The sequence below is a fragment of the Eptesicus fuscus genome, chromosome 1 (assembly GCF_027574615.1).
Source record: "Eptesicus fuscus isolate TK198812 chromosome 1, DD_ASM_mEF_20220401, whole genome shotgun sequence".
NCBI lineage: Eukaryota > Metazoa > Chordata > Mammalia > Chiroptera > Vespertilionidae > Eptesicus > Eptesicus fuscus.
Window position 1 is genome coordinate 82,259,682 of NC_072473.1, and position 20,579 is coordinate 82,280,260.

At 38.7% G+C, this 20,579-nt stretch overlaps 1 protein-coding gene across 1 annotated transcript in view; it reads left to right on the forward strand.

The window, feature by feature from the left end:
- The first annotated feature begins 15,034 nt into the window (after positions 1-15,034).
- The window catches only part of ALG13 (ALG13 UDP-N-acetylglucosaminyltransferase subunit), an 82,335-nt gene continuing 76,790 nt past the window's right edge, over positions 15,035-20,579 (forward strand). Inside the window, 3 exon segments of the mRNA XM_028135362.2 lie at positions 15,035-15,160; positions 16,057-16,219; positions 18,422-18,560. Coding sequence (XP_027991163.2) covers positions 15,080-15,160; positions 16,057-16,219; positions 18,422-18,560 — 383 coding nt within the window. The 5' untranslated portion in view covers positions 15,035-15,079.

Below are 20,579 nucleotides of genomic sequence, written 5' to 3' on the forward strand. Positions count from 1 at the left end.
GAGAGTGGGCATCCCTGTTGTGTTCCTGTTCTTAGGGGAAATGGTTTTAGTTTTTGCCCATTGAGTATGATGTTAGCTGTGGGATTATCATATATGGCATTCATCATATATGGCTTTTATTATGAGGAATGATCCTTTTATTCCCACCTTGTTGAGAGTTTTTATCAAGAAAGGGTGTTGGATTTTGTCAAATGCGTTTCTGCATCAATTGATGTAACTATTTGATTTTTATCTCTCAGTTTGTTTATGTGATGTGTCACGTTTATTGCTTTGCAGATATTGTACCGTCCTTGCATTCGTGGGATAAATCCTACTTGGTCATGGTGTATGATCTTTCTGATGTACTGCTGGATCTGATTTGCTAGAATTTCATTGAGGATTTTGGCATCTATGTTCATGAGGGATATAGGTCTGTAATTCTCTTTCATTATGTTGTCTTTATCTGGTTTTGGTATTAGGGTGATGCTGGCTTCATAGAAGGAGTTTGGAAGTGTTCCTTCCTCTTGAATTTTTTGGAATAGTCTGAGAGGATAGGTTTTAGTTCTTCCTTGAATGTTTGGTAAAACACTCTTGTGAAGCCATCTGGCCCCGGGCTTTTGTTTGCTGAAAGCTTTTCGATGACTGCTTCATTTCTTCCATAGTTATTAGCCTATTGAGATGTTTAGATTCTTCCTGGTTGAGTTTTGGAAGGTTGTATTTTTTTAGGAATATGTCCATTTCCTCCAGGTTGTCCAGTATGTAGGAATAGATTTGTTCATAGTATTTTTTAACAATACTTTGTATTTCGGTGGGGTCTGTTGTTATTTCACCTCTTTCATTTCTGATTTTGTTTATTTGGGTCCACTCTCTTTGCTTCTTGGTGAACCTGGCTAGAGGTGCATCAATCTTGTTTATCCTTTCAAAGAACCAGTTCTTGGTTTTATTGATCTTTTGTATTGTTTTTTTTGGTCTCAATGTCGTTTATCTCCCTTCTTATCTTTATTATTTCCTTCCTTCTGCTTACACAGGGCTTTTCTTGTTGCTCTCTTTCTAACTCTTTGAGTTGTAGGGTTAGGTAATTTATTACCTTTTTTTTTTTTTTCCAGTACGCTTGTAAAGCTATGAACTTCCCTCTCAAGACTGCTTTCACTGTGTCCCGTAGATTTTGGATTGTTGTGTTTTCATTGTCATTTGTTGCCATGATGTTTTTTATTTTTTCTTTGATTTCTCTGGTAACCCAGTCATTGTCTAATAGCATGCTGTTTAGTCTCCATGTGTTTGATTTTTTTGGATTGTTTTTATTGTAGTTGATTTCCAGTTTTATGCCACTGTGATCTGAGAAGATGCTTGATATGATTTCTATCTTCTTGAATTTGAAGAGACTTTGCCTATGTCCTAACATATGGTCTATCTTTGAAAATGACCCATGTGCACTTGAGAAGAATGTATATTCTGTGGCTTTGGGGTGAAATGTTCTGAAGATGTCAATTAATTCCGTCTGGTCTAGTGAGTCATTTAGGATTGATGTTTCTTTGTTGATTTTTTGTTTAGAGGATTTGTCCAATGGTGATAGTGGATATTAAAGTCTCCTACTATGATTGTATTGCTGTCAATCTCTCCCTTGTTATCCTCCAGGAGTTTTTTTTTTATGTCTTTTTGTGCTTCAGTATTGGGTCCGTATATGTTTACCAGAGTTATTTCTTCTTGTTGGATTGCTCCCTTTAATATTATGAAATGGCCTTCCTTATCCCTTGTTATCTCCTTCACTTTGAGATCTAATTTGTCAGATATAAGTATTGCTACTCCAGCTTTTTTTCATTTCCATTCGCCGAAAAAACCATTTTCCATCCCTTCACCTCTCAGTCTGTGTGCATCTTTTTTTCTGAGGTGGGTTTTTTTGTAGAGAGCAGATATATGGTTCGTGTTTTCTTATGCAATCCATTACCCTATGTCTTTTGATTGGGGTATTTAATCCATTTACATTTAAAGTTATAATTGATAGGTACTTATTTGTTGCCAGTTTTGTTCGTTACCCCTGTGTTCCTTCTTCGCTTCCTATTTCTTCTTTTTACAGCAGACCCTTTAGCATTTCTTGCATTGCTTGTTTGGTGGTAATAAATTCCCTTAGTCCTTTTTTGTCTGTGAAGCTCCTGATTTCACCTTCAATTTTGATTGATAGCCTTGCTGGATACAGTATTCTTGGATTTAGACCCTTCCTTTGCATGACTTTGTATATTTCATTCCATTCCCTTCTGGCCTGATGAGTTTCTGTTGAGAAATCAGTCGGTAATCTGATGGGGGTTCCTTTGTAGGTAACTTTCTGTCTCTCTCTGTACGCTTTTAAGATTTTTACTTTGTTGTTGGTGTTTGCCAATTTAATTATAATGTGCTTTGGCGTCAGTCTTTTGGGGTTCATTTTGCTTGGGACTCTGTGAGCTTCTTGGATTTTTGTGGGTTTTTCCTTCCCTATATCAGGGAAGTTTTCTGTCATTATTTCTTCAAACAGGTTTTCTATTCCTTGCTCAGTTTCCTCTCCTTCTGGAACCCCTATTATAGGGATGTTGTTTTGTTTTGTGTTGTCCCAAATTTCCCTTACGCTCTCCTCCTGCTTTTTAATTGTTTTTTTTTTTCTAGAAGCTGCTGTACTTGTGTATTTTTTCCTACCTTGTCTTCTAGCTCACTGATGCGGTCCTCTGCTTATTCTGGTCTACTATTGATGATTTTTTTCTATTGAGTTCTTTACAGCAGTGATGTCATTTTTCAATTCTTCTTGGTTCTTCTTCATTTCCTCTTGGTTCTTACACATATTGTTAAATTTGTCTTCCATTCTTTTCAGTCACCTTATGACCATTTCTCTGAATTCTTTCCCTGACAGGTTGCTTGCCTCCATTTTGTTTACTTCCTGTGCTGGTGATGGCTTTTCTTTCATATGTGGGCTGTTTCTTTGTCTCCACATGACCTTTCTTCTCTGGTTGTCTGGTTATGTAGTTCTCTCTCTCCTGCATTGATTTAAAGGCACAAAATACAACACAACCAGGTAAAACACACAAGGCACTGAACAGAAATTTATTCACAATATTAATAACCCCAAATAAAGGTGACTACCAGAGAAATGCAAATTAGAGGATAGGAGTGAATGAAGAAGAGAAAAAAAAGAAAGGAGTGCAAAAATGAAATTGGGAAAAGGAAAAAAAAGTAAGAGAGAAAAGAAAGAGAATAAGAAAAAGAGGGGAACAAACTATATATATGGGGAGAAAACTCCAATAGAACAGCCACTAATCCCAACAAATTCCAGCAACAAGTACCTGGAGATGAATACAAACTACAAACAACAACTAATATCAAGCAAGGCAAGGGAAAACAGAAACAAAAAAACAAACAAAAACAAAACAAAAAAAATGAATAAGCAAAACAATCTCACAAACAATCATAAAAAATCGATATAATCCACAAATAAGCAAACAACAACAAAAGGATAGAGAGAAAAACAATTTTTTGGATAGTGAAGACAGAGAAGAAAGAGGTGTGTATGGACTTGGAGCAGGGGATTGGAAATTATATATATAAGTAGAGTGAAATATTAACAGGGTAAAAAGAAAGAATAGGGAAAATCTAAAGCAGGAAAAGGGTAAGAGAAACAGGACAACAAAAGGGGAAAATTTAGGAAGAGAGTGATGGCATAAATGTAAAGTTGAGATAGAGTAAAATGATGCTAAAGGAAAGATGAAAATATAATGTAGAATACTAATCCCAAAGTAAAATAAAGAGAAAATAAAATGATACTTTTTATAAAAAAAAAGGTAAAATAGTAGCAGTAATAATACTGATTGAAATTAAAAATGTAATAATTAGAAAGGTAAAATCAAGTGAGGAAAAAAGAAAAAAATTAGTTTCTTAAGTAGAAGATGAAAACAATAAAAAAATAAAAATAAAAATGTGCAGTACTGAAGGTCATTCACTTCCTCTACTGTTCTGTTTGGCACGCCTGTTTCCTAGAAAGGACAGTATTGCAGTTCCCTGCGTTGCACTGCTCCTCAGTGTTGTAAGCCAGTCCTGATTTTTAAGTAGGCAGTGTGTCTTAATTTCTTGTATTCCTTTATTTATGTTTACACAAGAGTCAATTTTTTATTCAACCCCTGGGTGGCAGTGTTTCTGGATCGACCTCTGGGTCTATATGTTCTCTCTAGCCAGTGCTTAGATCGTGCTTTCCCTGTGGCACTCAAAACCGGTTTGTGGGAGTGGGTTGCCCCAGAGATGGTTCTCTGATGGTTATTCCCCACTCTGATCCCCAGGTTCCAGAAAAACAACTTTACCCTGCAGTCTCTTAGGGTGTCTCCAATTGGGTGATCCTATGTATTGGGCTTAGTAATCAGAAGCAAGGATTTAAAGAGGAAAAAAAAAAAAGAAAATGAAAAAAAAAAAGAGCCAGTGTAAGTTTGCAAACTCCGGGTCTGCACGCAAGTCTGTGCAGCCTTTTTTCCCCCTTGGGTCTAAGCAGCCAGCACACTTTTCAAATTTTAGGCTGTCTTTTTATGTCAGATCAAAATGGGTTGCCTTTTAGAGTTCCCTTCTGTTAGCAGCTCTGAGTACCCCCTTCCACATTCATGGATCATGCCAGCCCCAACAGCCACGGATCTTTCTAGGCACAGACTTCCCCTGGTCCTCCAGCTCCCGCAGTGTGCATGTTTCTCTCTCCTGCCAGGACCAGAGACCTCACCTAATCCCAGGCAAAATCTGACCTTTTCATGGTGGAGTGTAGAGCTCCTCTGAATCCGCATGTTTGTGCCAATTGGGGACCGGTAGAGCAGGGGTTTGCAGCTGTTCGGTGGGTGCCGTAGTTCTAGATTTTCAGGCTTCCAATAACATCGCCTTTCCCCTTCAAGATGGCACGGTCTCCACGTCCGAGCCGGTCGCGGAGACAACAGTGGAGGCTGCCCGATCAGGGGAGCCCCATCAAGCATTCCCCCACAGTCTCCTGGAGTATAGCTGTCCCTCAACTCACCAACAAACACTCCCCGTGCAACCCTCAGCTGTTCTTTCTATCTGCTCAGGGACAAGGCTCGGGACACATCTGTCTATTCCACTGCCATTTTTTTATCTTCCCATTGATTTTTTAATGGGTGGAAGAGAGGAAGAAGTGGGAGAAAGAGAGAAACATAGACATGACAGTGACACATAGATTGGTTGCCTCCAGCAAGAGCCCCAGACCTGCAACCAAAGTACATGCCCTTGATTGAGAATCGAACCCATGACCCTTTGGTTCACAGGTCCATGCTCTAACCCTGAGGCAAATCAGCCAGGGCAAAATTATATTGATCTTAATGCTTTATATTATAATTCAGATGTCATTCCTGTAGGCTCATCATTAAAGGATAGCTCAGCATAGTATAGGAGAGCACTTGACAGGATGGCTGGGTTCAATCCTTGCGTCTGCTATTATTATTAGCTTTGTTATTATACTCTTGGGAAAATTCAGTCTTATTTGAAACTCTGTTTCCTGTTCATAAAATAAAAAGAATGTATTCCATGGTTTCTTCATTCTAAAAGTCCACAAACCATTGATCATCCTATGAAAAACAATCTGTTGTTGGAATAGAAAAGGAAACATGTTTTATTTATCTTTGCATTTCCCAAAGAGCTTAGTTGGTACCTAATAATTTAACACTTTTTAGTTCAATAAACATTAATTGAGTATTGTCTATGTTCTATGGTAGCACTAAATGATGGGAATTCACAGATGACTTAGACGTGGTCTCTGTCTTTTAGGATTTTACTGTCCAGAGGAATAAAAAAGTATATAGGTTATTTAAACACCAAGAATTATGAAAGGTCTAGGCAAAGAGTAGTATTCACAAATATTGGGCATACCTTATGAGGCTTCCCTTGGGAAATTCCACCTCTGCTGAATCTTGAAGGATTAGTTAGCTGCATTGATGAGGAAGCAGAAAAATCAGCAAGAGCAGAAACAAAAAATATATAAAATTAATGTAAATAAATTAATGTTATACTTTTATTACAATTTCCTTCTGAATTATTTAAGAAAATAAAATAGATCCTGTTATATAAAAATCATATGAAACCACCCTTTTCATAAAGTTAACTAATGCTACTTTATTATCCATATTTTCCTTAGATTCTCAGCAATAGCTACATGTTTATTTTATCTGGGCAAGTATATATGATATTTCTTCTAAAATGCAAGTCAGAAATTATTGGTTTCACATGTAATGAAAAACTGTAAATACTTTGAAAGGGGGTAGAAAAAAAGAATTACTGGGTATCTTATGTAAGGCTAAGCATTGTCTAGTACATCCTCCTGGTTATCCGATTATATATTACTCTGCATCTTTCATTGCATCAAAAAGAGCCTTGGAGGAGAAACCAAGATGGCGGCATAGGTAAACACCTAACTGCTGCCTCACACAACAATTTCAAAACTACAACTAAAAGACAAAACGAACATCATCCAGAACCACAGGAAAGCTGGCTGAGTGGAAATTCTACAACTAGAGGGAAAGAGAAAAGCACACGGAGAATCAGAGGAGCTGCAAAAGGCTGAGGTACGGAGACACGCATGGGCGGCTGAGTGCCTGGCTGGCTTTCTCTAGCGGCAAGGAGACAAAAGCTCCCGACTGTGCTGAACCCCAGTTCCGACTGCCCTGAACCCCAGTTCCGGGCGAGACCCTGGGGACCCAGGATTACATGGAGGGAATCTGGACTGTCAGGCGGAAACTCAGGGGAGCCATGAAAGGCAGAGGTATGGAGGTGTGCGTGCGAGCACATGAAGGGAGGACTGGCTACTGAATGTGCTGCTGGCTTTCTCTAGCAGGTGGGAAATGGAAACTCCCCACTGCACTGAACTCCAGTTCTGGGCGAGAATCTGGGAATCCAGATTCATTGGGGCAGAAATTGGACTGTCTGGCAGCGGGCAAAACTTGAGAGTGGATTACTCTTAGAGGTACTTGCAGAGATTACCAAGGGACACTGAGACCCAGGGGCCTCATAGGGAAGCCAAGACTGTCTGCTCAGCCCTGAGACTCTGCCCCATCCAAGCTGAGCACAGAGGCTTTTGCAATTTTGCAAGTCTTGTCCCATAAGGCTGTATCCAGCACAGAAGTTCTCCCGGCGAAGACAAAGCTGATCCTCACAGCCAATTGGCCTGGTGGTCAATTCCTCCCAGTGATACCAACAACAATCAAGACTTAACTACAACAAGGCTGTATACACAGTCCACAAAGGGGTTCACCAAGAGTGTCCACCTCAGGTAACTGGGGAGGCCAACGCACTGGGCCATATAGGACACCTAGCACACAAAGCTACCCTACCAACTCAGGAAAGCAGCGAAAATGCGGAGACAAAGAAACAGATCACAAATGAAAGAAATGGAGGAAAACAAACGACTGGATACAGAGTTCAAAACCACGGTTATAAGGTTTTCCAAGAATTTCCTAGAAAAGGCCGATAAATTTAGCGAGACCCTCGAGGATATGAAAAAGGACCAACTACAAATTAAACATACATTGACTGTAATAAAAAATATTATACAGAGACCCAACAGCAAACTAGAGGAATGCAAGAATCAAGTCAAAGATTTGAAATACAAAGGAGCAAAAAACACTCAACCGGAAAAGCAAAAAGAAAAAAGAATCCAAAAATTTGAAGTTAGTGTAAGAAGCCTCTAGGACAACTTCAAGTGTACCAACACCAGAATTATGGGGGTGCCAGAACAAGATACTGAAAACCTATTTGAAGAAATAATGACTGAAAAATTCCCCCACCTGGTGAAAGAAATAGACTTACAAGTCCAGGAAGCGCAAAGAACCCCAAACAAAAGGAATCCAAAGAGGACCACACCAAGACACATCATAATTAAAATGCCAAGAGCAAAAGACAAAGAGAGAATATTAAAAGCAGCAAGAGAAAAACAGTTTAATTACCTACAAGGGAGAACCCATACGATTGTCAGCTGATTTCTCAACAGAAACTATGCAGGCCAGACGGGAGAGGCAAGAAATAGTCAAAGTGATGAAGAGCAAGAACCTACAACCAAGATTACTCTACCCAGCAAAGCTATCATTTGAAATATAAGGTCAGATAAAGAGCTTCACAGATAAGAAAAAGCTAAAGGAGTTCATCACCACCAAACCAGTATTATATGAAATGCTGAAAGGTATTCTGTAAGAAGAGGAAGAAGAAGAAAAAGGTAAAGATAAAAATTATGAACAACAAATACTTATCTATAAACAAGTGAATCTAAAAATCAAGTGAATTAAAAATCTGATGTACAGAATAAACTGGTGAATATAATAGAATCAGGGGCATAGAAAGGGAGTAGACTGAAAATTCTTAGGGGAAAAGGGGTGTGGGGGTGCAGGAAGAGACTGGACAAAAATCGTACACCTATAGATGAGGACAGTGGGAAGGGGCAATGGCAGAGGGTGGGGTGGGAACCGGGTGGAGGGGAGCTATGGGGGGAAAAAAGAGGAACAATTGTAATAATCTGAACAATAAAGATTTATTAAATTTTAAAAAAGGGCGCTAGAAATACTGCCTCAGCCCACTGGTACTACCTGAGAGTTATCCAAGTCATATCAACTCAGGTGTCTGAACTCCAAAGTCTACTCTTTGAAGTGGCAAGCATGTTAAGTCCTTTTCCATGAGGCTCTGAGATTGTTCTTATTTGTTGAACATATAAACTCTGTCCTGTAGTTTATAGTACAGCCTTCAGGCAAGCTTAGAGCATGGGTAGGGAATGTCCAGCCCTCGGGCCATCTAAGGCCTGCAAAATTATTTGGTCTGGCCCTGCCAAGGCATTAGGGGTATCTTAATTAAATTTGACCAAATATAGCGGGCTAATTTTTAAATTGGTGATTTTGTATGGCCCACAAATAATGTTATAAATATCCAAATGGCCCTTGGTAGAAAAACAGTTCCCCATCCCTGCTTTAGAGTAGCACAAGAATATTAAGAAATTTAATAGCAGTGGTTAATTTATTTCTCTTGCCAATTCTTAATAGAGAGGAGTGAATATCTGTATTGGAGTCCAGTATACAGGCACACCTCAGATATATGATGAGCTCCGTTTTAGACCACCATAATAAAGCAAGTATCACAATAAAGCTGGTTGTAATCTTTTTGCTGGAGGAGAGTCTTGCTTTCCATTTGTAAAAAATACAACACCTGTGAAGCACAATAAACCGAGGTATGCCTGTATAGCTACTTCATAAGAGTTTTTATAATGGTTACCTCTGAAGGTAAAACAGAATTATGAAAAGGCAGGGCACTGACAAATTGCCAGGCACTTCCAATAAAGCATACAATTTCTGAAATGTTTATATTAACAATATTTTACCCCAAAATTAATTTACAGAAGGCTGTGTGCCCCTTATGATGACAACTCTTCCCAATCAACTTTACAATAACACATTAAACAAACCTAATCATTTGCAATACCTCTTTTTATAAGGTGACAGAGCAAATATTTATGATTCCAGAGCCACTCTGAAAAATCTTGTTTTGTGTATAAGTTTCAGTTTTAGATATAAAATATATCATGAAGATTTTATTTTATCCGAAAAATAGGAACTGATTTGGCAAAAGCAAAATTAAGAATTGTTGGAGATTTGTGCACTTGAGTAAATAGGATCCTGAGTGACTGAGTAAAAATACTTCTATACATATTTAATCAAAGTAAAAATAAAGCATTTGAAAAAAAAGCACAGATGTTAACACTATCATAAGTGAAGAGCCTATGTTCTAAGGTTTTCCCTCCTTAAATAATCATAGATATAATAAAGGAAACTTAAATCATAGAAAACTATTCTTATAAGACAGAATCTCTGCTATCTAGGCAGATTACACATAAAGTAAAGAATAACAATTCATATTGTAGGTTGAAGCATTAATTACTAAATAAAGGAAGCAAGACCATCTCAACTGAGGGAGTACTGTAAACATTTTGATATACAGGGGTTGGCAAAAGTAGGTTTACAGTTATGCAAATAAATAATTCAATAATCAATAAATAATAATTCAAGAATAAACTGTTTCATGTACTCACAACTATAAACTTATTTTGCCCACCCCTGTATTTTATAGCTTCTTTTCAAATTCAGGTGTTATAAACAAAGACAAATAAAATTTACTTTCTAATTTTTTCCTTATTATAATCTATCATATTCTTTTGGATAATTGCTGAGGTTAAAATGATTTTCATAATAATACTAACATATTATCTTTTGACTCTCATCCTCCCCTGAGTATAGTCAAGCTTTCCAGATATAATGTGCTGTGTGATAATGCAATGAAATGAATGCAGAAGAAGATATGAGGATCCAGCTTTCTTCTGTTAGTCCACATAGTAAAAGAGATTTGCGAAAATGTGAAACAGTTTATTGTTTTCATAAAATTTTTGTTTGCAAAATATAGTTTTTTTAATAAAAATAGGTTATGTTAACATACAATATGTCATCATTGCTACTTCCCAATGAAACAACAAATATTTTTAATTTTTTTCATTTTTAATCTCTAATATGGTAAATATAAAGTTATAACCCACATTATCATCCATAAACAAAAGCTCTTTGAGGTTCTCAATAGTTTTTAAGAGTATAAAAGGTCTGTATACCAAAAAAAGCTGCTTTAGGGAAAAAAATATTATTTTTCCTTGATAAACTAAAGCACATATACTGCTGTCATTCTCTGTCACTGTTATTACCCCTTGAAGAGCCTCAACCACCCATATTACAGAAAAACCTTGATATAATGGACTAATTCGGGTGAGGGGGGTGTCGGGCCTAAAGGGGCAGTCAGACATCCTTCTCACAATCCAGGACTGTTGGCTCCCAACTGCTTGCCTGCCTGCCTTCTTGATTGCCCCTAACCACTTCTGCCTGCCAGCCTGATCACCCCCTAACCACTCTGCTGCCAGCCTGTTTGCCCCCAACTTCCCTCCTCTGCCGGCCTGGTCACCCCTAACTTCCCTCTCGTGCAGGGTTGATCACCTCCAACTGCCCTCCCTTGCAGGCCAGGTGCCTCCCAACTGCCCTCTCCTGCTGGCCATCTTGTGGTGGCCATCTTGTGTCCACATGGGGGCAACCATCTTTGACCACATGGGGGCAGCGATATTGTGTGTTGCAGTGATGATCAATCTGCATATTACTCTTTTATTAGATAGGATAGAGGCCTGGTACAGGGGTGGGGGCCAGCTGGTTTGCCCTGAAGGGTGTCTGGGATCAGGTGGGGGTTCCCTTGGGGTGTGGGGCGGCCTGAGCGAGGGGCCTGTGGTGGTTTGCAGGCGGGCGACGCCCCCTGGCAACGCAAGCGGAGGCCCTGGTATCTGGAATTTATTTTCCTTCTACAATTGAAACTTTGTAGCCTGGAGCGGAGCCAAGCCTGGGGCTCCCTCCGAGGCCGGTAGCCATTTGTGTTGGGGTTATAATTGAAACTTTGTTGCCTTAAGCGGGTGGGCCAGGCCAGAGTGTGCAGAAAGCTTTGCTTCCCCTGTTGCCGGCAGCAACCCTGGCCTGCTCTCTCAAGCTCTATTCTGCCGCCATTTGTTTGAATTTGTTTACCTTCTATAATTGAAACTTTGTAGCTTGAGTGGAGGCTTAGGCCTGGCCAGGGCAGGCGGAAAGCTTGGCTTCCTCTCTTACCTAGGAAACCTTGCTCTCTGTGGCTGAAGCCATCTTGGTTTGGGTTAATTTGCATGCTCGCTCTGATTGGATGGTGGGCGTGGTTTGCGGGTGTGTCGGAGGTATGGTCAATTTGCATATTTGTCTATTATTAGATAGGATGAGTGGCAACTCTTGCATTTAAGTATGTGGACTACAGTTGTAGATATGTAATATTTATTTATGTCAGCAAAATTCCTGCAGTGTTTTTTTTCAACATATGGCCTATTTGCTAAAATTTGTTAAAAATAACAGTGAATTAGTAACAAAAATAACCTGTTAATTAAATTATAAGCAAATATTGGTTAAAATCATTTTTAAATTAACAGGGTATAAATTTTCAGATATGATATATGGACCAGAAATTGTGTCTGTTAAATCCGAAGCCCATTAAATCCAAGATCTGCAAAATCGAGGGTTTACTGTAATTAAAACTTTGAACCAAAATGACTAACTTCTAATTTAAAGAGAAAGTTGCAGGGTGGATGATTGAGAACTGTCTGGCATATACAAGCATGTTAACAGACTAATAGAACTTAAGACAGGACAAAACTTTCTGCAGTCACACAAATCCTTTTATAATCTCCTAAAGTGGCAAAAATGAACATTACACAATTCTAAGATATAGCTTCTCTATAGCATTTCAAATAAGAGACAAATGTATATAAACTTAAATGTTTAATTTAAACCAATGTTTAAATATTCTATTTAACTTAAAAAGTACCTAGCTGTTCAATTCATTATCCATTAATTAATTTAATGTCAGTCCATGATTTGAAGTTGCTTAAAGATCTTGGGAATTATCTTCAAGATGCCATAGTACAAAAGCACAATTGATGTTGAAATAATTTGTCAGAATACTGATTTAGTGTAGTTGAAAACAAATGTCAATGTAAGAAATGTCTAAACCTGCAGAGGATTTTTATGAGCTTATACAAGCATAATTGATGACAATTGCCTGGAAGCAAAATCTCAACAGGTTGAGAAAATGTTCCAGAGAAGGGCAGTTTTGCAGCTTATTTTATACATTACAATAAAAGGAGGAGATGTAAGTGGGTTATATAAATTCCACTGGTGATAAATTAGGCAGGCAGGAGAAAGCAAAGTTGGGAGATCTCTGAGATTGGATAAAAAGTAAAATGGAAAGACAAATACTTCTTTTACATAGTGGGTATAAAATAGTTAACAATTAACATTTACAGCACAATGAGATGGTATTCAAGATAACAATGAGGGGCTGTGGTCTCCTGCTCTGGTGTGGTGGGTACAGGCATAGGGTGTGATGAGGAAAAAGAAAATTATTCTGACATTCCAAAGTTGTGTTATCTTAGATGCAAAAAGACAATAAACAGGCTCAGTTAAGGTAAAGATTGACCATTGTCAAGGAAGAACCAGCCTAGGACAAAACTTCATACCATGATTCGCTTTTAGTTAGAAATTTTAATTTCAGACCATCCTATGTGGTTGCTTTCAGTCTCTGAGTTTATAAGGCCCACCATGCGGGCCTCTCTTGAGCTTGTCAGGTTTAGTGTGTGCTCCTTTTTCATCCATACAAATTTACCTTTTTCAAAATTGTAATCCTTTTTAAAAATAATGTTAATTTGATCAGTAAGCTGGTATAAATTTAGGGAAAACACACCCAAGCAAATAAAATTCATGTTTGAATTACAACTAACAATTATACTTAAAACAAAACAGAGAAAAGAATTAATTGCCAAAATTGTTATCTTGGATTCTTAAAAGAGTTCTGGATAGTTTCTGCAAGATATTTTATTACAGTTTAGCACATTAAAAGTATTAGAAGTTCAATTTTCTCATTTTCTGGTAATTTAAGAACATTTAATTTATATATGTGTTTATTCTCTCTGTGAGCTAAACAGAACAGTGCTCCTTTCATTTAATATCTTCCAGGCATAGGAAAAGATTTCAGAGACACAAGAGATAAAGGTCTTTCTGAATTACAGAGTATTTTGGAATATTTTTGTCTTATACTAGTATTTCAATAGTTTATTACTCTTATTGTGCAGAATATATGATTATGTTTGTTTTATTATTCAACCATTATCTTTGTACATTTACTGTTGTTATGAAACTGTAGTTTCACTGTATCATTAATTTGTGAAATTTAGAATCGAGAGGGATAGCAGTATATAACTCCTCAGAAAGACAATTACCCAAGCTACAAGACTTAAAGGTAAAAAGAAGTTTTTTTCAGCCTATGATCTATGTCTAATTCAACTCCAATCCTTTTTCTCTTTAAAACAATTTCTTCTTTGTGTGTGTGTGTGTGTTTTAAATATATTTTATTGATTTCTTACAGAGAGGAAGGGAGAGGGATAGAGTTAGAAACATCGATGAGAGAGAAACATCGATCAGTTGCCTCCTGCACACCCCCCACCGGGGATGTGCCCGCAACCAAGGTACATGCCCTTGACCGGAATCCAACCCGGGACCCTTGAGTCCGCAGGCCGATGCTCTATCCACTGAGCCAAACCGGCTATGGCTAAAACAATTTCTTCTTCTAGGCTCCCTTTAGTATATAACCAGCCAGGGCAAGAATAAATATGACTTAAAATGAGATTTTAAGTTGGAAACAGAAAACATTAGAACCAGATAGAGGGGGCAATGATTTTAATAACAGTGGTAGGAGAAAGGAGTCTTGAGAAATCACCTGACCTGTACTGGACTAATTGTAATGTATCTGTGGTACATATTCAAGCTAATGTATAATTTTACATTTCATCATAAATTAATTTTCCATAAATTTCACACATTTTAAATGGTTCAATGGATGGGTTCAATGCATTACAGATGTAAGCTTCAGGCCTTAACGCCTCTATTTTACACGCAATGCTTGCTAATGGAGGTAATTGCCTTGCTGCAGCTTCCTAAAAAACCCACCAGCCATAGAATTCTGGCTTCTTGAGAACCATAGTTGGAAGAGCCCATTCTAATGAGTGATTTTAGAAAGGCACTTTATTTCATAGTCTCTCAACAGACTCGAAGTAAAACTATCGCTCATATGTACATGTCTTGGCAAAACATGATAGAAAATAAGGAATCCCAAATTTCTGTATCATTAAGATTTGTGGTACCCAAGCAATGAATCAAACACAATTCTTAAGATAGGGTGCGAGGTTTCATTAGTATTAATCGACACTTTTGAAAAAAAAAAACAAACTTAAATCTGTCAATTCCCCACCTCCTTAATGTGAGTGTCCCAGGAGCTCTTACACGTAAAAGACTTCTGACAGTGGCTGACAATCACTTTAGTCTTTGGCCCCACCCCTCATAGGGCAACACAAACCCGATTCCCGCCGCACTTTGGCTGCCTTGGCCAACTTCCGCCTCCGCCACTGAACGCGCAGTTCACGTGATGTCAGTACGTCACATCCGATCCTTGTGATTCTGGCCTGGGAACCCTCGCGATGAAGTGCGTGTTTGTTACAGTGGGGACCACCAGCTTTGACGACCTCATCGCCTGTGTATTGGCGCAGGACTGTCTGCAAGTGAGTGGGGTTGCGGGAGGGCGGCGAGCGGGTGCGCCTCGCTGAGCTCGCCACTCGCCGCCACCTCCACCCTCGGTAACCTATCGCGACAGCCGAGCTAGGAAGAACCCTCCCGAGCGGGACACCAGGTGCCACCGTCCCTTTGCTGACTCCACCCCGCGTCAGAGTCCTCTGCTTCAGTCCGCTTTCCTGCAGCCTTCCCGGGCCACTCCTCCCTGTCTTTTCTCAGGCTCCTCCTTTCCTGGGCTTTTCTCCTCAGAATCTCCGCCTCCGCCTCTGTTTTCTGGCTGGGTCCCTCCTTCCTGTGGCTCCGCCTGTAGGGTTTAGGCCCGCCTCGCCGCCCTCTCCTCCCGCGAGCTGTGGGCGGTGCCGCCGCGTAGGGCCCCTGGGCCCCTGGGCGCGCTGCGCCAGACCCGATTCCGCCCCGAATCGACCTGGCTGACCTCAGCTCAGCCCGTTCTGCTCGCCGCTCCTGTCCTGCCTCCGCCGCGCTCGAGCAGCCCCGCGCCTCTGGGGCAGCCCCGCGGCCGGTGGGCGGTCTGAGGTGGCGCTGCGTCTCTGTTTGCGCAGTCGAACCCCGGAGCTCTTAGTAGTCTCCGGCCGAGTTTTCGGCGCCTTTTTCAAAATCTTTGCCTGGTCTCAGATTTCTTGCGGGGCCACTTCTTTCAGGACTCCGTGAGCTGTGTTGTGTTAGGGCTAGTGAGGTACCTTGTCAGGGCCCGGGACGGGGGAAATGGGTCATTTTGGAAAATGAACAGAAGTCGTCTCCATTTAGACTATTTGGCAGCCCGTCCTCAGCTCTGAACACCGACTTTAGGTGTTGTTGTTACTACTATCTTTACAGTAACCCGTTTAAAAGGCCTGTTTATTTTTTTTTCTGTTTTGCCTCTTTTCAGGTCATCAAGAGCCTTGGTTACAACCGACTCGTCCTACAAATAGGCAGAGGAAAGGTTGTACCTGAACCATTCAGTACCGAGTCATTTACTCTGGATGTTTATAGGTACAAGGATTCATTGAAAGAAGACCTTGAGGAAGCAGATCTTGTTATAAGTCACGCAGGTAAAGTGCCTTAGAATCTTAACGGGGTTTGGTTTTTTAAGAACAGAAACTTGAACCTTTTGGAGATAAAATCATTAGAGTAACTGATTTGTAGCCCTTTTGAATAAAAGACTTATTTGAACATTACAATTGAGAATATTGGACAGAATTTATTATTTCTGGGTGGTAAAAGGATGGGAAATTAATTACCATAGCCCAACTTTACAGTAAGAAACTTTAAACACGGGCAAAATAATTGACCCGATGATGTGTGTAGAGTTGTCAGTTGAGGTATTTGGGCTTAGATCTGCAGTAGTGTTAAGCCATCTAATTGGTTGGATTAGGCATGGAGAAATTGACTTTGAAAGATGTTTTATACTTTTATTAAATGTGAATGCGAAATAAATTAAGTAAAAATATTCTAACAGCTACATATTGTGTATCATTGCCTGCTCTTCAGCGAACCATCCTGATCTAGTTACACTGCCCATACTTTCAGAAGAACTGTTTTGGGAGAGCATTGCAATTATGACTGCTGGATAACTGAGGGAGGAAGAAGTTTTGTGGTTCTTAAAAAGCCTTCTTTGGGGAGAGAAAAGTCTTTAGAAGTAGACAGCACTAATAAATTGGTGATTAGAAATGGATAATAGCGAACAGCTTTTGCTATTGTTATACATATTATGTGTGTATAACTGGTTGAGTCCTCTCAAACAATCCTATGAACTAAGTACTATTAGTATCTCCATTTTACAGATGAAGAAACGGAGACACAGAGGTCAAGTAACTTTTCCAGTTAGTAAGTGGTAGACTGATAACGGTCTGATGCTAGAGTCTGTGTTTTTATTACTACCATAGCATTATTTACCCATAAAGGATTTGTCTATTCATTTATCAGTCTCCTCCCTGCCATAGAAAATATCAAATGATTTTAGATTTTAAAGTTGAGTTGACCCAAATATTGTATATATGCACATTTGTGGAGATTTACCCTTGACTGTTTTCTGGGATCGAACCTCACAGGCAGACTCATTAGGAGTGGTCAGAGTTTTTCTTTATTGGTACCTGTCACTATTGAGGGCTTGCTTTTTCTACTTTTTTAATAGATGTGCAGAACACTTTCATGTACAGTATGTTGAACCTGAATTTTATTTGAATTCGAAACCCCTGCCCAGGGCATCCTACTAGAGGGCAAGTGGCAAAGCACTTAATTTATTGGTAGTGTTAAAAAATTATTTTTCAAGTTAGGTTTATAACATTAAAGAGCAACTGATAACTATACTTTTGGTATTTTGAATGTATAATTAAAAGTCCTGGTTTGTAGTTCTGCCAACTAAGGTTTTCATCTTTAGAGTTTTAGCACAAAACTTGGTGGAACACTTTAACTTTTTAAAACATTTTATTAAATTTAAATAATTGGGGTGAAATTGGTTAATAGGATCATATAGGTTTCAAGTGTACAATTCTATGGTACATGATCTGTACATTGTATTGTGGACCCACCAACCGAAGTCAAATATTCTGTCACCATAAATTTGGCCCACATTACCCTTTACTACCACCATCCCCTTCCCTCTGGTAACCACCATACTGTTGTCTGTGTCATAAGTTTCAGTTTTATATCCCACATATGAGTGAAATCATATGGTTCTTAGCTTTTTCTGACTAACTTATTTTGCTTAGCATAATATTCTCAAGGTTCTTCCGTGTTGTCATCAGTGGCAGTGTTGTCTCTTTTCTTATGGTGGAATAGTATTCCATGGTATATATCTACATTTCCTTTATCTAATCCTCTATCAAAGGACACTTTGGTTGTCTACATGTCTTGGCCACTGTGAATAATGCTGCAGTTCTTATAGGGGTGCATATATCTTTGTAAATAAATGTTTTCAAGTTTTTTTGGTAAACATCCAGAAGAGGGATTGCTGAGTATATGGTAATTAAACTCCTAAGTTTTTGAATAACCTCCATACTGTTTTCCATAGTGGCTGTACTAGTTTACATTCCCACCAGCAGTGAATGAGGGTTCCTTTTTCTTCACAATCTCTCTAACATTTGTTATTACTGTGGTGTTGATAATGGCCATTCTAATAGGTGTGAGGTGGTATCTCATTGTAGTTTTGATTTGCATTTCCTTAATAGCTAGTGAGGTGAGTATCTTCTCCTATATCTGTTGGCTTAACTTTTTAAAAAACCTGTATTAACAAATTTGATGTATGTTTGTAGGTGCAGGAAGCTGTTTGGAGACTCTGGAAAAAAGAAAGCCTCTTGTAGTGGTTATAAATGAAAAATTGATGAACAATCATCAGCTGGAATTGGCAAAACAGCTACACAAAGACGGGCATCTCTTTTACTGTACCTGCAGGTATACTAGAGACTCATTATTTGACTTAAAAAAATTCCTTAATTTCCTCCCTACCTATTCTTACCCAGCTACCTACCCCATCTGTCTGATCAACCTCTTACTTTCTCCCACTTATCAAACATTCTTTTATTTTTCTCACCTGTCAAGTCCTCTCGTTTGTTTGTCTTCCACTCCAACTATGATCTGTGCCTGCATCATTGCATGTAAATATCTGAGCATGTGTGTGCATGTAATGTATGTTCATCTGGGTGCTCAAATCTCTGAGAATAAATTTTTGAGTTAATTATTTAGATCTTCATTATTCAAAGAAGGCATTTGCTTATTTATTTTTTTTAACATTTTTAATATATTATTGATTTCAGAGAGGAAATGAGAGGGAGAGATAGAAACATCAATGATGAGAGAGAATCATTGATCAGCTGCCTCCTGCACGCCCCACACTGGGGATCCAGCCCACAGCCCGGGCATTTGCCCTGACCAGGAATCGAACTGTGTTCTCCTGGTTCATAGGTTGATGCTCAACCACTGAGACACTGGCTGGACCATTTGCTTCTTTTTAATTCAGGTTTTGCGTTCAGTAAATCCACTGGAATCTCTTAAGTTTGCTCATTCATTAATTCAACTATACCTAATATATGGCAGGCATTGTTTTAGGTACTGTGGATACAGTGGTAAACATGAGATAAAGTCCCATGGTACTAATGTTCTAATGGCGTAAACAGTTCATAAATAATCAATCAATAAAATCTTACATAGTGAAATGTGTTATGAAGAAAATAAGTCAGGGTGGAGTGATATGTTGGGTGAAGACTAATTAGATAAAATGGTTAGGGAAGGCATGATGGTATTTGACATTTAAGCTAAGACTGGAATGAAAAGGAAGAGGCAGTCATGTGAAGCTCTACAGCAGTGATTCCCAACATGAGCAAATGCCCCATAGGGGGGCAATTTGATTTTAAGGGGGGCAATTAAAGAATGAGTTATTAACAGTGAATTTTTTGCATTTCTTATGGTTGTAGGGGCCTCTTATATAGTATATAAATATATATTGTGACATTTATCCATTTCAGTTCGCTATTATATGTTTTGAAACATTTTATTTTTTTCATATCACTTCATATTATTATTTTAAACAATTTCTTAGTGATTTCTTCCTCAGTACTTCAACTGTCCTTTCGTTCTTTTATTTTTCTCTTTCATGGATGCCATGTTCTTTGGAAGCTTATTTAGACCAAATTAATGGCCTTTTAGGCTTCCTTCATGTGACTAGGAGTTCACTTTTTGAATAATAAGATTATATGTCACGGTGGGGGTGGGCATCAGGATTTTAGAGATGCTTAGGTGGGGCATGGCCAAAAATAGGTTGGGAACCACTGTTCTAGAGGCAGAAGGAGCAGCAATTGCAAAGGCCCTAAGCTAGGAATGAGCTTTGAGTTTGGTATGTTTGAGGAACAGAGGGATGGTTAGTGTGGCAGTATAGTAAGCAATGGAGAATGTAGTATAAGATGATAATGGGCAGAGAAGCTCATGTAAGAGTTCTGATTTTATTCTATGTTTAGAGAGAAGTCATAGGAGTATTTTAAGCAGGGGAATTACATTATGGTAAGGAGTATTATTTTCTAGAAGTACCTTAGAATTCAACAGGAACTGATCAACATCACAGTAGAAGGAAGAAGAAAATTGCTGCTTGTTTTCTATTAATTCTTCTTGAGACACTAGAAGCTTGCCAAAGGGTCAGGTCAGTAATTTCCAATTGTTTGACTTGAAGAGCTATCCTAATTTGATGTTTTAAAAAGCAAAGACCTCATAGAAGTATTGTAAAATACATACAGGGATGGGCAAAAGTAGGTTTATAGTTGTAATACAAATAAATAATATAATAACACAAGAATAAACTGCTTCACAAACTCACAACTATAAACCTATTTTTGCCCACCCTGTATTTTTATATTATAATAAGTTGAAGTTAATTTGAAAATAAAAAATAAACTTTAGAAGAAACATGTTAGAACATAGTAA